The sequence below is a fragment of the Gobio gobio genome, assembly GCF_949357685.1.
Source record: "Gobio gobio genome assembly, chromosome: 13".
Lineage (NCBI taxonomy): Eukaryota > Metazoa > Chordata > Actinopteri > Cypriniformes > Gobionidae > Gobio > Gobio gobio.
Window position 1 is genome coordinate 45,164,378 of NC_137106.1, and position 19,342 is coordinate 45,183,719.

The 19,342-nt window shown below is 38.6% G+C and overlaps 2 protein-coding genes across 2 annotated transcripts in view; one reads left to right on the forward strand and one right to left on the reverse strand.

Moving 5' to 3' along the window:
• The window catches only part of filip1a (filamin A interacting protein 1a), a 28,080-nt gene extending 22,054 nt beyond the window's left edge, over positions 1 to 6,026 (reverse strand). The window contains exon 1 of the mRNA XM_079833413.1: positions 5,758 to 6,026. The gene's annotated coding sequence lies outside the window, so the exon portion shown is untranslated. The remainder of the gene's footprint in view (positions 1 to 5,757) is intronic.
• Positions 6,027 to 11,712: 5,686 nt separating this feature from the next.
• Positions 11,713 to 19,342, forward strand: part of vps39 (VPS39 subunit of HOPS complex) — a 42,341-nt gene continuing 34,711 nt past the window's right edge. The window contains exons 1-8 of the mRNA XM_079833309.1: positions 11,713 to 12,307; positions 14,184 to 14,249; positions 14,346 to 14,410; positions 14,763 to 14,805; positions 15,774 to 15,868; positions 17,940 to 18,038; positions 18,126 to 18,218; positions 19,008 to 19,191. Coding sequence (XP_079689435.1) covers positions 12,235 to 12,307; positions 14,184 to 14,249; positions 14,346 to 14,410; positions 14,763 to 14,805; positions 15,774 to 15,868; positions 17,940 to 18,038; positions 18,126 to 18,218; positions 19,008 to 19,191 — 718 coding nt within the window. The 5' untranslated portion in view covers positions 11,713 to 12,234. The remainder of the gene's footprint in view (positions 12,308 to 14,183; positions 14,250 to 14,345; positions 14,411 to 14,762; positions 14,806 to 15,773; positions 15,869 to 17,939; positions 18,039 to 18,125; positions 18,219 to 19,007; positions 19,192 to 19,342) is intronic.

Sequence of the window (19,342 nt, forward strand, 5' to 3'; positions counted from 1 at the left end):
ACCTCTACAGTGGACACTATCATCCTATACACTGCCACCTAGTCTCCTACTATCCTAGGACACTCTTGCAGATAAAATTTTGATTTTAGATTGGGAGGACAATTCTGATTGATCATCTGTCCACTAAATGGGACATCATGCATCACTAGCTATATTTCAGCTACAATTCATACTATTACTGTGACTGTTGTTCTTGAAAAATACGTCTGCAGTAACTTTGTTGGCTGTAAATAAATGTATTTTTTGTGTTATTAGAATGTAATTTCCAGTTTCATCAAAAAGTAATTAGATTAAAGTAATCTGATTACATTATGCAGGTTACTTCTAATGCATTACTTTACTAATATTTACTTACATCTAATTTCAGATGAGATTTAAAACACCTGATCGCTATTTTATGAAAACATCAATAGATCAATGTAGATTTCAGTTTTTTCTCAGTGAGGAGAGCTACGGTGGAAATGTGTCCATTATGAACATAAGGGTAATTATGCTAATAAGCTAATAAGGGTAAATTGACATACTCTGGTAGACTGGAGGGAGCATGAGCATATTCTACATAGTCTTGAGTTTGGTTACCTTCATCAAATCTTTGATGGAATCACATCTTCATGTTCTGATATCAAAGATATGCAAAGTTCAAATTGTATGACTTTTTATCTTTTTTTAACTAAAGTTTTTAACTCATTTGCGTTTGCTATAATTAAATATTTATTATATTTTTGGTATTTATTTTTTTCATTATGTGATTTTATATAATTGTTCATTGGATTGTTAAATACACACAGAATTGCTGTGTTATTACTGTATTAATACAGTATTTCTTCAGTTAAAACCAAAAACGCATACTGTGCACTCAAGTGAAAATCTCTTTGAAAAGTGTGTAAAAAAAAAAATTGTGTTTTTAATGCCCTAAAAGCAATAACAGCGAAATCAAGAAAAAAAGTCCTGCGGCTGTCATAATTCACGCATGAATTGATCAAATGTATGCTTGTTATGCTAAGTATGTTTTGTGTGCAGGCATGTAGATGCAAATAAAGTGAGAATTTGCGAGAAAAAAAAAAAAAAAAAATATTAGGGAGGAACCACATAGTTTGCAGATGTCTGCAGATTTTAAAGGGACAAATGTGCTCATGGGAACATCCCTGTTTTTTTTTGCTGAGCTGGTGGCATTATCGACTCCTAATTTGGTCTGCTTTTGAAGATATCCAAGAGACACAGCTGGTACCAGCAGCTGTCCAAAGTCCACATTCCTGTGCTGCCAATGAAGAAATGAAAGGTTTTAGCGGACATGATGGGTCCAATGTGTCTAAATAAGGGCTAGGAGAGTCGTGGCATTTGCGATTGTGGCTTTGGCAAGACATGGAGTCTCTGCCTCACACTGAAGTCTCACATTTGCATGCCTGGGTCACTTTAGAAGGTGTCCATGTAAGGACTATAAACATAATCTAATACCAATCTAAAATAGAAAAGGAAAAAAAATATGAATCAGTGTGCAGTCAGAACTTTGCAGGTAACACAATACCTGATTGATGGACACTTACTAGGACAGAAGAAGGTCAAAGTCTATGAACTGTATTCAGAGGCAGTATTACCATTCACTCTGACAAACATTACAGTAGTGAGCACACAATCTCATGTACGTTTTATGATTCTCTTTCATATAATTTTATAATCTGCAATCAGTATCTATTACTATGAGTGAATATTACCCAGTTCATCTTACTGTATTCAGTCATCAGCTTCTATTTATATCAGCCATCCATAACTTATGTTCAGTCGGAGCAGTTGTCTTACTGGATTTCAGCTTCTTGTATGTTACTCGCAAATACTGCGACTACAGGCAACATGCTTAAAAGTGCACAGCAGTTCTGATGGGGGTAATGTCATGCAACTGAACTGATCTTATAAAAAAACTTTTGTTTCTTTCAAATACATTTTGTGCATACACCCATTCCGTTCGATATGTGTTTGGTTGTCAGTACAACAATTATAAAATTTGATGTTCTATTTCCATAAAAGCTACATTTATGCATATGTGATGTGATTAATAGGGACATGTAAAATTGCTGATACTGTTAAAAAAAACATTTGAAAATCTTCTGGTAATTTTCCCTATAAATTCAAATGCAACTAAAGAAAAAAACAATCAGCATCATTACTCCATTTTTGTGTAAATCATGATTTGTTGCAGCTTTCAGGATTCTTTGATGAATAGAAAGTTCAAAAGAATAGAATTTATTTGAAATATAATCTTTTGTGACTTTCTAAATGTCTTTACTGTCACTTTTGATCAATTTAATGTGTCTGCTAAAAGTATAAATGTATTTCTATTTATTTATTTTTGAACGGTAGTGCATCACAACATTTTCAATATTGATAATCATAAATGTTTCTTGAGCATCAAATCATCATATTAGAATGATTTCTGAAGGATCATGTGACACTGAAGACTGGAGTAATGATGCTGAAAATTCAGCTTTGATCACAGGAATAAATTACATTGTACAATATATTCGCTTAGAAATTTTACTATTTTTACTGTATTTTATTTATCAAATAAATGCAGCCTTGGTGAGCAGAAAAGCCAAAATCATATGAATCTTAATTATTCCAACTCCATTAAGTAAATAAATGAAGCAAAATTTAAAGGATCACACCGACTTTTTGGGACTTTAGCTTTTTCACTGTATCCCCCAGGGTTAGATAAGTCCATACATACCATTCTCATCTCTGTGTGTGTCATAACTCTGTCTGACGCACCCACTGCTAGCCTAGCTTAGCACAAAGACTGGAGGTAAACGGCTCCAGCTAGCCTACTGCTCAATAAGTGACATAATAATGCCAACATTTTTGTTTTTACATGGTTACATCGTATACTAAGACCGACAGAAAATTAACAGTTGCGATTTTCTAGACCGATATGGCTACGTAATATCATTGCGCCGCTGCACTCATGGTACGGCAGCAAAGTTCCTTGATTATTACGCAGGAATGAGAGTATAGTTCCTAGCCATATCAGTCTAGAAAATCGCAACTTTTAATTTTTCCGTTGGTCTTAGTACACAATGTAACTATACAGGTGCTGGTCATATAATTTGAAAAAGTTGATTTATTTCACTAATTCCATTCAAAAAGTGAAACTTGTATATTATATTCATTCATTACACACAGACGTGATATATTTAAAATGTTTTTTTCTTTTAATTTTGATGATTATATCTGACAACTAAGGAAAATCCCAATTTCAGTATCTAGAAAATTTGAATATTATTTAAGACCAATACAAAGAAAGGATTTTTAGAAATCTTGGCCAACTGAAAAGTATGAGCATGTACAGCACTCGATACTTAGTTTGGGCTCCTTTTGCCTGAATTACTGCAGCAATGCGGCGTGGCATGGAGTCGATCAGTCTGTGGCACTGCTCAGGTGTTATGAGAGCACAGGTTGCTCTGATAGTGGCCTTCAGCTCTTCTGCAATGTTGGGTCTGGCATATCGCATCTTCCTCTTCACAATACCCCATAGATTTTCTATGGGCTTAAGGTCAGGCGAGTTTGCTGGCCAATTAAGAACAGGGATATCATGGTCCTTAAACCAGGTACTGGTTGCTTTGGCACTGTGTGCAGGTGCCAAGTCCTGTTGGAAAATGAAATCTGCATCTCCATAGAGATGGTCAGCAGCAGGAAGCATGAAGTGCTCTAAAACTTCCTGGTATACGGCTGCATTGACCTTGGACCTTAGAAAACACAGTGGACCAACACCAGCAGATGACATGGCACCCCAAACCATGACTGATTGTGGAAACTTTACACTGGACCTCAAGCAACATGGATTGTGTGTCTCTCCTCTCTTCCTCCAGACTCTGATTTCCAAAGGAAATGCAAAATTTACTTTCATCAGAGAACATAACTTTGGACCACTCAGCAGCAGTCCAGTCCTTTTTGTATTTAGCCCAGGCGAGACGCTTCTGATGCTGTCTGTTGTTCAGGAGTGGCTTGACACAAGGAATGCGACAGCTGAAACACATGTCTTGCATACGTCTGTGCGTAGTGGTTCTTGAAGCACTGACTCCAGCTGCAGTCCACTCTTTGTGAATCTCCCCCACATTTCTGAATGGGTTTTGTTTCACAATCCTCTCCAAGGTGCTGTTATCCCTATTGCGTGTACACTTTTTTCTACCACATCTTTTCCTTCCCTTCGCCTCTCTATTAATGTGCTTGGACTCAGAGCTCTGTGAACAGCCAGCCTCTTTTGCAATGACCTTTTGTGTCTTGCCCTCCTTGTTACAGGTGTCAATGGTCGATACTGAGATACTGAATTTGGGATTTTCCTTAGTTGTCAGTTATAATATCAAAATTTAAAGAAAAAAAAACATTTGAAATATATCAGTCTGTGTGTAATGAATGAACATAATATACAAGTTTCACTTTTTGAATGGAATTAGTGAAATAAATCAACTTTATGATGATATACTAATTCTATTTAGAATATATTTATATTCTAATTAGATGACCAGCACCTGTACACATCACAACATGTAAATAGGAAAATGTTGGCATTATTATGTCAGTTATTGAGCAGTAGGCTAGCTGGAGCCGTTTACCTCCCGTCTTTGTGCTAAGCTAGGCTAGCGGTGGGTGTGTCAGACAGAGTTATGGCACGCACAGAGATGAGAATGGTATGTAAGGATTTATCTAACTCTGGGGGATACGGTGAATAAGCTTAAGTCCCAAAAAGTCGACATGTTCCTTTAAAATATATACATTGCCCTGCACCGATCAGCTAATGTACCTATATTGCTTCACATGATACCCATGAATATCTTTCTAACAGGTTACATTCTACTGTAACATCTTCTGTAAATCAAAACCGAGACCTCTGGTTACATGACATCATTGGATAGCTCTTTAAACAGTCATTCCACGAGTTCAAGTGCAAGCCGAAGTATTAATAGGAGCCGTAAACGACACCTGGATGAGGCGGTGATAAAATACAGTAGCCTACATGCAGTCAATGGCCCACCAATCTATGAACATGTCCAGAGACAAACGTGCATCCAGAATCTCAGCAACCCAGACACCAAGAGATCACCACAACATCAAAATAATAATTTTCTAAAAACAAGGCAAAAAGTTCCTTCACTTTCCAATCACAACTATTATTGTTTTGGAATAATCGGCCAATATTGCTGTGCACTTTTTTATGCTGTCATCCAAAGTAATTTGTCTATGGTAAAATTAAGTTTTGTGATTAAGTTACATTAAGTAACATTTTAGCTTATATGTATATTTAAGAAAATATATTAAGCATGATATGGTCTTTATAATAAATAATCTTCATATTTTATAATAATACAATAGGCAACATATATAAAAAATATAATTTGAGGAATAATTAATACATTTAGCTATAGCAAAATAGAATGTAATATTAAGTTAACAGAGTATCTGCAGGACGTACTTTTCAAATGTGCACAACATTTATGCCTAAACTATTTCAACTGGAAATACGCTACTTCCATGCAGTCACATGATGTATAGCTTTTACATTGCAATTTACAACTATCCAAATTTAAGACAAACATGCATATATTGCCTGAAATGCGTGTGAAAGTCTGAGAGAAAGTACACACTGCACAATATGCCACACTCATGAGGCAATCTTTAGTAAATTATTAAGTTGTGGATAGAAATTGGTGCAATCCTGTACAACAAGAACACACTGCTTTCGTAACGAAACCTGAATTAAACACTTACCCACAATAGTCCCTATGACTTCCTATATTTCCATGTACTCCAGGTTAGACGATTCTTCTAAAAGTGGTTTCCATTATCCAAAGATTTTTCCTCTGTAAGATAGTGCTATGCTGTGAAGCAAGTGCTTCAAACCACGAGCCAACAAGTGAAAGAAAGCACGAGAGAATGGGAGTCGTTAGGAGGGCTGTAAAATCAATGAGTCACAAACAGTGAAGCTTCTATTCCAGGGACAAGAGGTGCACATGCTTCCTCTATCAGTGATTGTGTGCAGCTCCACGGTGCTGCTGAGCTATATTTAAACTCTTCGCTTACTCAGTTGTAGCCATTAGGGTGTGAGAGTGACATTAAGCTCTTAGAAGTGACAGCTGAGCCTTCCTATTCTCACACTTTAGAGAATGATCAGGCCTGTTACTCCACCCACATGCAGTCCAGGAACTGCTGTGACAAGACATGAGTTCTAAACAAATGTAGAATTTGTCCTTATGGATTCAGCTGAGAGCAGCAACTGTCCTGTTGCTTTGCGGTATCACAGGCTATGGCCACTAGACACACCTTCTGTCCATTTTAAAGTAACTAGTACTTGAAAAGAAAAATGTCTCAAAATGTACCTTTAATGTTGGCTTGGCAAAGAAAGTTTGAAAAGTTTGAAAACCTTCAGAAAAAAATGTTTCTTGACTGGTCACTAGGACAGTACATTAGCATTTTGCTGGCCTGTTAACATGTCTTTCAGGCTCTCATGTCTCTTTTGTCTCTTGCGCTTCTTTTTTTTTAAGTCCATCAAACAGCTGTGGTAAGTCAGAAGAATCAGTCAACAAACACAGGGATTCATGTCATCTTCTCCTGTTAATGTCACTTGCACTGCCTGCCACATGTTTAGTGTAGCCTTCTCTGTCAGCGATGAGGGTTTCCCATTTGATGAATGCAAGGAATAGTTAGGTTGACAGAGAAGAGTTCAGAATTAGAGACTCACATCCAAACTTTAATCGAGTATATTAAGAATGCAAGGGCTCTAGATACGGCTTTGAATGCAACTAGCTTAGCGAGCCCCTTATATTGTTCGGTTCCACTTGGGTGACTGTGAGACAGCATAGTCTCGGGACAAACCACAGCTCTTCCGTCTCATTCCGTCCCCACACAGTGACACACCCACTGAGAATCCTGTTGAAAATACACTAGTTATTGGCAGTTCTATTGTACAGAATGTGAAAATAGAGACACCAGCCACCTTAGTCGCATGTTTGCCGGGAGCCAGAGCACCTGACATCTGACATCAAAGCGAATTTAAAAGTGCTGGCCTAAAAGTAAATACTGATTATTATTCACATCGGCAATAATGATGTCAACTTCGCCAGTCAGAGATCACTAAAAATAACATTAAAGAGGTGTGTGAACTTGCAAGTACGATCTGAACTGTAATGGTACACTCTAAAAAAAAAATGGTGCTATATGGCACTAAAAGTGGTTCTTGGCTCGTAATCATATAGGGGAACCTCTTTTGGTGCTATATAGCGCTTGGTGCTTCAGTGGTTCTTCACCAGTTCTTTGGCTGAGGTGCTATATATCACCACTATCATAAACAGAACATGTTAATATGGTGCTATATAGCACCAAAAGTGGTTCACCTATAATTACGAAACTGGAGTTATTTCGCATTTCGTGGAAAGACAGGGTTACTGCATACATAAAGGCCTTAAAAGCTGTCAGATCTGCTTACTTTTCGACCCTCTTAGAAGAGAAAAAACCTTTATTTGGTACAGTGGCTAAATTAATGAGAAATAAAGCTTCAACTTTCTTTTAAATCAGGACAGCAGTAACGTCTTTATGAACTTCTTTACTTGCAAGATTGATGCTATTAGAGAGAAAATAGATGCTATAGACCCCCTTGAGGAGAATTCCATTCATTCTTTGCTATAGGAGAATATTAAACTCCGTTTGAGAACTACCTTTACCTGTCGTTGCCTTCCTGCCTGTTCCTGCCTGCACTGTCTGTAACAGAAGACCGAACCAAAACAGCAAGAGGATTTCTCTCTGAAATGGGTATTTTCCTGGTCCCACTCTCTCCAGTGTCCCCAGAGGACGGTTCAGCGGAGGATCACCTTTGGGGGATTCGGCAGAACGGTCGCCCACTGGAGAGGTATGTAGAGGAATTCTCGGAGCTAGCTTATCTGGTGAACTGGCCAGATGCGCCGCTTAATGCGTTTTTTCTGATGGGCCTGGACGAGGACACTATTCGGTTCCTGGAACCTGCCTGTTCCTTTTCCCTAGTCGAGACAATCAACCTGGTATTGTACCTGGTATTCAGTTCACTCTCAGCCAGTTTCCTCTGCATATCCCTCCAGTGGGCCTGCCGGGAAGGTCCTGCCTGTCCCCAAGCCCAGAAGGAAGCGGAGAGCTGCCGCTAAGCGCCCGTCTCAGGTCATGACGGCCGCTACCACGGCAGATTCACTGGAGCGGTAGTTGATAGACTTTGGGAGCGATCCTACCGCTCCGTGTTTCCTGGACTCCGCTCCAGCACCCCTTGACTTCCTGGACTCCGCTCCAGCACCCCTTGACTTCCTGGACTCCGCTCCAGCACCCCTGGACTTCCTGGACTCCGCTCCAGCCCTCCTGGACTCCGCTCCAGCACCCCTGAACTTCCTGGACTCCGCTCCAGCACCCCTGAACTTCCTGGACTCCGCTCCAGCACCCCTGAACTTCCTGGACTCCGCTCCAGCCCTCCTGGACTTCCTGGACTCCGCTCCAGGCTTCCACGAGCCCGCTCCAGGCTTCCACGAGGCCGCTCCAGCCTTCGACGAGGCCGCTCCACCTCGCAGGACTGTTCCAGCCCACAAGCCAGTCCCATTCCACAAGCCCTCTATTCCACCCCTGAATTTCCCAAAGAAAATTTTGGGGGGGGGGGGGGGGGGGGGGGGGCTATGTACCTGTGGGTGGGAGACATGTGGGTGGGGCTCTGGTTCAGCCCACTAGACCGTGGCCGTGTCTACTAGACCATCCCCTGTGAAGACCTCATCGACATGACAGACATTGGCACAGATCTAGCCTGACGTCGTCATACTCAATTCTAGTCAGAATTTGAGTCTGATACTGCTCCGTTGGGCTGTGATTATGGGGCGTGTTTCAACCGTACCAGGAAAGACCTCAATTGGATAGACCTATAACCAATCAGAGCTACGGAGCGACGCATAACGTTAGTTGTCAAATGTCAACAGAACTCAACTGCACTGTGTTGCCAAGTCCGCGGGTTGAAGCGACTCCAATTATGTGATATACAGACCCAGGAATGTGAATTTTAGCATGCAGCCCTGCCAAAATAACACATATTTTACCCCCCAAATGCCATTTTTTTCCCGGAGAACCCTGACCGCCCCCCACCCCCCAAAAAAACCTATTGGGCTTGTTTTTAAATAGTTTTGAGTAGCAATTGGGCGGGTTTTGTTGTAAAAACCAAGCGACCCTGTCTGCACGCACGCTGGAATAAGTAACATTAGAAGAAAAAGATGTGTAAACAATCTTTGCCGGTTTTGTAAAAAAAATAATTTAAGGATACACAGAGTACTTACCAACACGATCATCATTTCTGAGAGAAATAGTAAAGGTGAATGCATATACAAACAAGTTCTCCGTTTAGGATTAGAACAAATTCAACCCAAGCGCCTTTGATGACGTGGATGATTACGTTAATGTTGATCATCTGTCCATCATCGTCTAAAGCCCGCCCTGACAATTTCATTGGTCCGAACAGTTTCTGTTCGGGCATAATTACTTCTCTATGGATCAAGTCCAGACCGAACTGCCCGAGTTAAAATGTTGTGGGCGGGGCTAAGTTCGGCTGGCATCCAGGCTAGCACAGATCTTCAGCGAAGACCAAAGGAACCAGACAAGTCCTCTGCACAGACCCCTATGACCAGCTTCAGCTCCATACCGGCGTGATGAATCTGATCTTTTAGCAGAAGGAACTTGATGAATTATTTTGAATGCTACCAATCCACAAACTGACTTCTGACTTGCGGAGCTGCCTGAATCATAATCACACGTGTTCGTTCATTGGCCAGAGGAGAACTGCCCCCCCCCCCCCCCCCCCCCCCCCCCAAGGATGCAAAAACATCTCTCTACATCTCGGCCCTCTGAGAAAAAAAGGAACTGCTTAGAAATGTGAGAGTGGGGCACTCATTGTGTTGGAAAGACACTTTCAGCTCGTTTCAGCTGACATTTGAAATAGCCCAAATGTCCACTGAGATCAGTTGTTTGTTGTCATGCAAGCACATACATCACATAAAGTGAATAAAGCTAAATTAATTTCCACTTGTTTTAATTTGACTTTTCTATATTGTTTGCTGTTGACTTGAAAATTTGACAAAAATACCCTTTAAGAAAGTAAGAGTTTGGGACAGTGGTCCAATTCCTCCTTTTGACCACCAGATGGCCATAATGTACACAGTGTTGAAAATCTTTGAGTAATGAACACTTTTAATAGAGTGCTTCAGGGATGACATATTTTTGTAGGCCAAAACCCGCAAATTAGTTTGTTTTTAATGGCTGAAATAAGGTTTGTGGTGAACACAAACTCAAGATATTTTCATGTTTTTTTCTGCAACATAAAATATCAGCCTTGTGAATTTTGTTTTTTTTTAAAGCTGAGGCCCATTTGTCTTGAAAAAGGTACTAACAAGTGTCTAAATGGCACAACAGAGGTTGTCGAATATTAAACATCATCACCAACCCAGAAAACTCATCTACTCTCTAGTCGCTTTCACAGCCTCATTGTGTTTATAACCACGCTCTTGTAAACTATTCCAACTTTCAGGGAAAGTTTTTTTAAAATAAAGACTGAAAGAGCTGTCAGTGTTAATGGTAGTGGCGTTAAAGTCATGTGACTGCAGTGTAGTTTGTTTATAGCCTATATACGTTTAGCTTTTTACTTCTGTATTTCGGCTTCAAATTATATTCATAAAAGTTGTGTTTATTTGTGACGATCATCATGATGAACAAAATATGTAAGAATCCTCCAATTGGCAAGAACAAATGTGGGGCGGGACTTGTTTTTGTCCATGGGGAATTGATTGGATGGTTGTGGATTGCTATTGGTGGGTCTCATGTGAGTGACAGGTTGTCCCGCCCTCGCGCCAGTAAACACATCATCAGAGAATTGACCCTTCGCTAAGCCACGCCCCAAAAAACGCCACAGGCCAATCGTGGCTTAGCAACCGTAACTAGGTGCGGAAGGTCTGTCAAGCTTTCGAGCGAGAGAAACATGCCGAAACGTTGTGCTTATGGATTGTGAAAAGTTTGAACGGGGGGTGGATTTTTTTTCCCTTCCCCACACCTAAAACCAAACTGGAGAAATTACGGTGTTCTGTCAGTTTGTCCTACCTTGTCAGATTTTCCTACCATACTCAGGGTTTTTCCTTCATTGAACATTTTTGAAGGCCGCCAAAACTAATCTTTGTCCCGCCAAAGCCTTATTTGATCAGTTATTGTGATTTATGAGTGATGTAGATGACTGCTGCGCTTGTGATAGGGCGTATGTTAACTGAGTGACAGGGAGAACGAGCAGAAAAACCCTGCATCCTGTAATACGCTGATTTCACGCAGCCGCCATTTTGAAATCGAAAGCGAGGCTCCTCAGGCGAAAGCTTGTCAAGCGTTCTTTTCATATGGTGTTCATCTGGACACATCTGTACATTTGTGGCTATACTTTATGCAAGCTGCTGAGAACAGGAGAGATTGAGAATCACCAAACACAGTCAAATTGTCCTGAAACTGGGGGGAAAATATATTGTATTAAAATAATAATAAATACAAATACTTAAATATATGCATACATACGCTTCATTACATTACAATTACTTTCAGGAAATACATAGGAACTTGTGTGTGGAATGTCAATCATCTGTGGCAGCAGAGTGCACGCGCTTCACGTGTGATGTTTTTAATATAACTCTCACGCGCTCCCACAGTCACGTGCTCGTCACAGTTCCAGGAAGTTCCCGCAGCCCAGCACTCGCTGCTAGCTGTCAAACACCGAATCCTGTCAGATATCAGCTCGGATTAACGGACAACTAAACGGTTAAAACGGAAACAAACCACAGCGTCTCGCAGAACAATGGGATGAAATGCATTTGAAATTCGAGGGTCTGTGTTCTTGCGAGTTTAAAGGGCAAAATATGGAGGCTAACTAGCTGAATGCTCATGACACATTAACAACACAACAAAAACAAAGGAGTTTCAGTTTTATTTTTAGACGTTGGACCGACACAGGACTCAAGAAGGATGGAGTGGGACAATTCTGGGACATTTGACAAGAGTCGAGATGGTGAACAAAGAAGTTAACGATCTATGAGTGCTTGTAGAAGTGGATTTGTTTACTATTGTCCTGTCAGCTGCCAGTAGATCCTACAGTGGTCGGGCTTTTTATTTCTATTTTACCATTTTGAGTTATTTATCTACGTGTGTTTGGTAGTACATTAGAGATCCAGTATGCATGACGCATATGAACCGGTCCCTATTCTGGAGAAATTACCCCTCCAGATTGACTGTCTGGCGGCCTGGGGTGAGTTCTGCTTCCCTTTCCCTCAATCCCATTTCCTTATACACTTTTAACACTCGTATGGAGTATAATTGATAATGTCTTTTTATTAGTCGATAATAACTGTCTCAACCTTGTGAGTGGTCGACATAGTGTAGCATTTTCGTAATGAGTTGTATGTTTTCTCTGGCTGTGTCTCAACATCTTTTTAGCTGCCTAAGTTACATAGACATAGACAACACGTATGGACATAGTTATTATTTCTACCTAGACAGATTTTTGACCTAATATGGATCTAATAGTTGAATATTTGTTCATCAAATAGTGGAATAGTTGTCTTTACCCAGTTATGTCTGGTCAGCTGACTCAGAAACAAGCAATTGATGTCCAAAACCGCTGTCTAGTTAAGCATCACCAGGTTTTGAGTCACAAACCAGGGAAAGAACAACTATTCCACTATCTGAACAACTTTTATTAGTTAGGCAACTCACAAGGTTTTGAAAATGTAGTATTATTGTATATGATTTGATTCCAACAAACTAGTATGATGGGGAAAAAAAAAACATCACTGAACTGAAAGACTATCATAACTTCCATGTTGAAGGGTGCATGATTGATTATTTAGACTAGAGCCATGCCAATCAATGTCTTCTACAAAGGGGTATCTTAACCCCTTAAAGCCTGCTGTATCATATTTAAAGGCACAATATGTAAGATTTTTAGATTTAAATATCCAAAAACTAGGGCTGTGCAATATATCGAAATTATCGAAATATCGCAATATGCATATCGCAAGGGTACACAATATCTGAATGATTTTAATAGGCTACTTCAACATTGTGAAAAGTGTACGTTTTAGGCTGACCCATACAGCAGAGAATAGACTGAGCACACGACTGTTACTTATGTGACTTGCTTGACGTTAAAAAGAGTTATTAAACTCAATAACTTGCAAAAAACAACTCCTTGCAGTCTCGCACTGTCTGCTGTCTGACACACACACCGAAACGTGCGCACAAGCCGTTCTTTTTTCGTGTCTTGTTTCACACTCAAACTATCAAATACACACACAGTTGTGTCAAAATGGCTGTCTTGATGAGTATTCATTTAAACACAGTCGGTTATGCTTTAAGTGAAAGATATCAGTTGGGGAAAGAAATAGATTTTACACACTTAAAGCAATATCGTATCGCATATCGAATATCGCATTATTTAACAAGGATATCGCATTTTTCTTCAATATCGCACAGCCCTACCAAAAACCACTAGAGCCATGTTGTATATTTTGTTGACTTATGTACTTACATTATCCCAAATGATGAACAAAAGAATGAACAAGAATGTTTGATTGGTTCCCGCAAAAGAGTAACGGAAGCAGTAGAAATGAATGTACAGGTTTCCAGACTGAGTTTCAGGGTGAAATCAAATCGCCGGCAGATCAGGCTGGGTTTACCCAGTCTACATTGAGTTGGCATTGCGAGTTGCTTTTAGTTAAAACAAATACCCATTTTACTTTAGGACTAGGCTTAATACTAGGGGTATATGTTTTAAAACTATGGAGCTTTTACCATAAATGTTATATTTAAAACTAAGCATTTAAATGTCATCTTATAGAGTGACGACTGATATTCTATACATACAGTTATAAAAATCGAATTGATTTGCATTACATGCTTTCAGAATTTCATCTTACTTTTTGCCCATATAAATATCAGCAACTGCAGTACCAATACATAGAGGTAATCACTCAAAACAAAACAAAAAAGGCCAATAAAACTTGACAATTTTTGGACCACTCGTGATGGACTGAGCATCCTAAATCTGGATTATTCTACAGAACTAGTTCCATGAACTCATTTGCAAATCTTTGCCATGTGTGGTAATCATACTGTGATTGCAGATGATTGGCTCCTTGTCGGGACCAAACCGGGTCATCTCCTTCAGTACAGGATCAAGAAAGATGCAGGTGCATAGTTTTGTTTGCAGCTGTGCTTGCTTATATTCAGCATTGATTATTTGTGGGATTTACTTTTATCTTAATTTATAATATATTTCATTACAGGTACAAACAGGTTTGAAGTTACATTAGAGAAATCCAATAAGAACTTCTCAAAGAAGATTCAGCAGGTAAGCACAGATAGAAAAGTTAATCTATTAAAGGATAATTCACCCAAAGGTTGTCATTATTTACCCACCGTTATGTTGTTCCATTATGTTACTTCATTTTTGCTATAATATGACTTGAATATAAAGATATAGAATAATTCCACCAATCTTATGGGCCATTTTTATGGTGTTCTTTGGTCATTTGTGGAGTTTGACATATGCGGTCACAAGCTACATGAATATTCTTCAAAAATTTTTTTTACATTAGAAAATTTGCAGCATGAGAAAATAATGACACATTGTCAGTGGTGGACTATGTTTAAAGAAAAGATTTGACTTCTGTCCGTCTCTTATAATCTGTTTCCTCTTTCAGCTGTTTGTGGTTTCGCAGTACAAGATTTTGGTTAGTCTTTTGGGTGAGTATTTTTTTCCAATGTCATATGATTTGTAGTCATATGTTGGTTGCATATGAGACACTTGGTTCAGACCAAATTCATGTGGCAACCCTCTATGCACACCTTGGCAACAGAATCGCCATTGGCTAGTACATTTTTTAGTTTACTCGCCAGACTGAAATACTGTTTTATTTATATTAGTGCTGTCAAATCGATTAATCGCGATTAACCGCATCCAAAATAAAAGTTTGTGTTTATATTTAAATACGTGTGTGTGTGTGTGTACTGTGTATAATTATTATGTGTATATAAATACACACACATGCATGTATATATTTAAGAAATGTTTTTTATATTTATATATAAAATTTGTATTTATAATATAAATATATATACGGTATATACATGCAAATATTTCTTAACTATATACATGTGTGTGTATTCAAATATACATAATAATTATGTATCGCAATTAATCGTTTGACACCCATAATATTAATTAATTAATTAATTAATTAATTTATTTATTTAATGCATGAATGCATATTTTATATTTTTACTGAACTTAGGACTGGTGGTGGTGCTTAAGATATTGTTGGTCATTCAGTGTTTCTGTAAAAAATTGTAATAGATAATAGTTAATTATTACTCAGATGATAATAATACTACTACTAATTCCACTACTAATAACAATATACAAGGTACGCTGTCCATCCGTTGAGCTGAACAGATCGCTTGACGGAGAGTGTTCAGCAAGTGAAAATGTATCTATGCTAAACTTATGCTTAGCCTCTAACACACACTGGCGAGTAAAATCTAAGCATTTATTAGCGAATGGCTAATGATAGATATTATTTAGTCACCCAGAGTGAAGATTTACTCGCATATGCGAGTGATTTACTCGCATTGTAGAGGGTTGTGTGGTGTAGTGTATCCTATTTAACTGTGTAGTCTTGGTGTCAGCAGTGCCATTGCCTCTTTTATTTCAGAAAACAGCATCCATGTTCATGACTTGCTGACGTTCCAGCAGATAACTGTGGTGTCCAAAGCCAAAGGAGCCACACTGTTCGCCTGCGACCTGCAGGTAGGTTAAAGAATGCCCAGTGTTTCCCATACATTGATTTATTTGTGGATTTATTTGTTAGCGTGCATTTGGAAACGTAGTGGGCACCAGTTACGCATTATTTTCTCATTTGCATAGTTGTATAGTTGTTGCAGTTTGCATAGTCATCTGCAAACTGGTGCGCGTGTCGCTGACTCGTAATCCAGCGTGGCAAATGGAGGTCGCACTGGTGCCCAACTGATAAGAGCTGCCATTTCTGTTACATATGAGAAACATATGGCAAACAAAGCGAGAGCGGAACATGCACCGTTTCTCAGCTCGGAGCAATAATAGACAGCGCAGTGCGAGCTGATACACGGGCCGATCTCGATCACATGGCACCGTTACTACACAGCGCTGGAAATCCAGTGAGAGAGTTTGAATTCACCACAGAATTAATAACATCACTACTGCGAGATCTAGTGGAAGCGTTCGGCACAGAATTCTCTGTTATAAAGCACAGATATCAGATCAAACAGCGCTGACGTGGAGACCAGGAGAAGCCATTGAGCCCTGAATGAAGTTCAGGGGTTTCAGTCACAAATCACCAACATTCACCATGATTTACTGTAGTAATACCACATGGCATTGTGGGAGAAATAGTCTAATATTTTTTTTTTATGTTGTCATTATTCATCTCAGGTTTTGTAGAGTGAAATTCAAGCACTTTTCAAGGGTTTTCAAGCGTTTTACACTTTTCCAGCACTTCAAAGCTCTAAATATTATCCAATTATTGCAATGTTATTTTCAATGTGATGATTTGTAAAACTAAAAGTTTAAAGGTGTAGACCACTTTGTGGCAAACAAGCACTTTTATTTTAAAAAGACATGAATTTACCACTATAACCAGTTGGTGGCGGCAGAGGAGCACTTATTGACTTATTAGCCATTTCCACTACCTAATATATGGACAAAAGTAGGGAGTCACAAAGTCTCATGAAAAACAAAAATGTTTCTTCAAATTGTGACTAAATTACCCAGAAAACAAGTAAAGAGCTTCTTTTATAATCACTGAAGCTGTCGGTCAGTTCAGTGTGAGACTATAGAAGAACAATGGTAGCCTACATTTAATAAGAGCAGAATATTTACATTTTCCCTATAAAAATGTTTCTTTTTATTGTTGTTAATAAAGGTAATTTTATCTGCATATCAATTAATACACCTTTGTTTGACTAGTTTATTCTGAACCCGCTCATCAAGCACCACGTCGAGCCACTCCGCCCTGCCCACCACCACAAGTAGATTCTCAACCTATGGGAAACACTGATGCCTTGATGTTTTAATGCATACCGTGGTCCAAAAAAGTATTGTGACTGTGTTTGTGAAATGTTGATGTTGATATTTAACATGATGAACTATGCGAGTGTTTACTCTGTGAGGACACGCGTGTGGACTTGAGGAGAACTGACTTCATATATCTTCTAAAAATCACACCCACAGTAGCTTAAAAAAAGCAGGGATGCAAACTTGTCATCTTTAAGTTAGAAATTTCTGTTCTGAATACAAAATAGATAATTTGCGTGATTCATGTAGATCCAATGAGTTTTTGAAATTGTGAGTTGTAAGTAGTAAAAATAGTATTGACTCAGTTTAGGTACTTGCTGAAATCGGCTGTTTTCAAACACTCCTGAGCTTATATATATATTTGTGTTCATACTCTGATTTCTGTTTACAATGTGTTTTTGCTGCATTGAGTAGGCTACTGTAGGTTATCATAGTATGTCTGTGAAAAGCATTGGCCAATGAGAGGTGTTTAAGGTGTTTAACCGGTTTGTTAAAATCGGTATCAGTATCAGCCAAAAAAATCGAATCAATGCATTCATAATTTAAGCTGTAAGGTTTTTTTTAAATTGTGTTTTTTACAGTCTTCTTACGGTTTAGTTTGTTACTGTAGACATTATCCTGCCCTGCTCAAACAGTATTAATTATTTTTGTGTAGGTCTTAAAAAGCCTTACATTTGATTTTAAAAACCTTGCATTTAGCCTAAATACTTTTGGGGCCACTTTAAGTGAATGTCATTGCCTATTCTGACATTTGACTCTCTCTCTTCAGAAGTCCATCTCAGGAGAGGCCACACTGCGCATGTGTGTTGCAGTCAAGAGGAAGATTCAGCTCTATTACTGGAAGGACAGAGAATTCCATGAATTACAGGTTGCTTGAGGCTTGGAAACACACAAACAAAATATTTTTAATGAACCATATAACCGTCACTTAAATCTTGTTTGGTCACAACTGCAGGGAGATGTTGCTGCTCCAGATATTCCCAAGTCCATGGCTTGGTGTGAGAACTCCATATGCGTGGGTTTCAAACGAGACTACTATCTTATCCGAGTAAGTAAAAAACAACAACAACTCTGCTTATATTTTCTTTGCAATTTTGACAGAAGTTCATCTATATTAGCCTGCAACAATACAACAGTTTCCCAACAAGTGATCATTTCATCAACACCCTCATGCTAGCCCCTTGATACACTGTAATAAACAGATTTTGCAATATAGTGGCATATAATTTTAATTAAATGAAAATATGAAAATTAAGTTTTTTATATTTAATTTTATGTCCGTTAATATTTATTTATTTCAAGTAATGAAAAATGTTTTTTATGTTTTTTTGGTTTAACACTGATACTAGTCAAATCTATATATTTAATAAAATATGTCAAAAAATATATTCTTAGTCTTAATATAAAAATATGCAACCGGATGCAACATATTACTATATAAACACTGTAAAGTAAACATTGTCATAATTGATCAGCATTATTTTGTAAGCAATCGCTTGGCATAAATGTGCGTTATTCATTGATTTGAACTGTTGCATGAGCCCGTAGGACGCACAACAGTGCCACGTTTATGATTTAAAATGTGAAGCGCTCACATTTATTAATTTAAATCATAGCCTTTTGGAGTTTAATAATCACATGAAGGCAGTATCACGTTTTATGTTTTTCCATCCCCAAAATAAAAGACGCCTTAAAATGATCATTAAGATGCTTATTATACCATTTAAAATATTGAAGACTTTTTATGATCTTGCATTTAAGAAAACCGTTTTTATTCTGCAGCTCGCATTATGGATATTCACTCACATTAGGTCAATCATGTGACTTTTCTCTTCAGATGGACGGACGTGGCACAGTCAAGGAACTGTTCCCCACAGGGAAACAGCTGGAGCCATTGGTGGCCCCATTGGCTGATGGGAAGGTAGCTGTGGGTCAGGATGACCTCACGGTTGTTTTGAACGAAGAAGGCGTCTGCACTCAGAAATGTGCCCTAAACTGGACGGACATTCCTGTTGCGATGGGTATGATGTCAGTCTTAACAAACACGTTTCTCAAGTTCTCATAAGCATCTTATCAAACATTGTCAGTCAACAACAGATCGTCATGGAAACTGGTGTCCAAATAATGAGTGAAACATCGTTGAAAATCTTGTCAAAATCAAATCTCCACTAG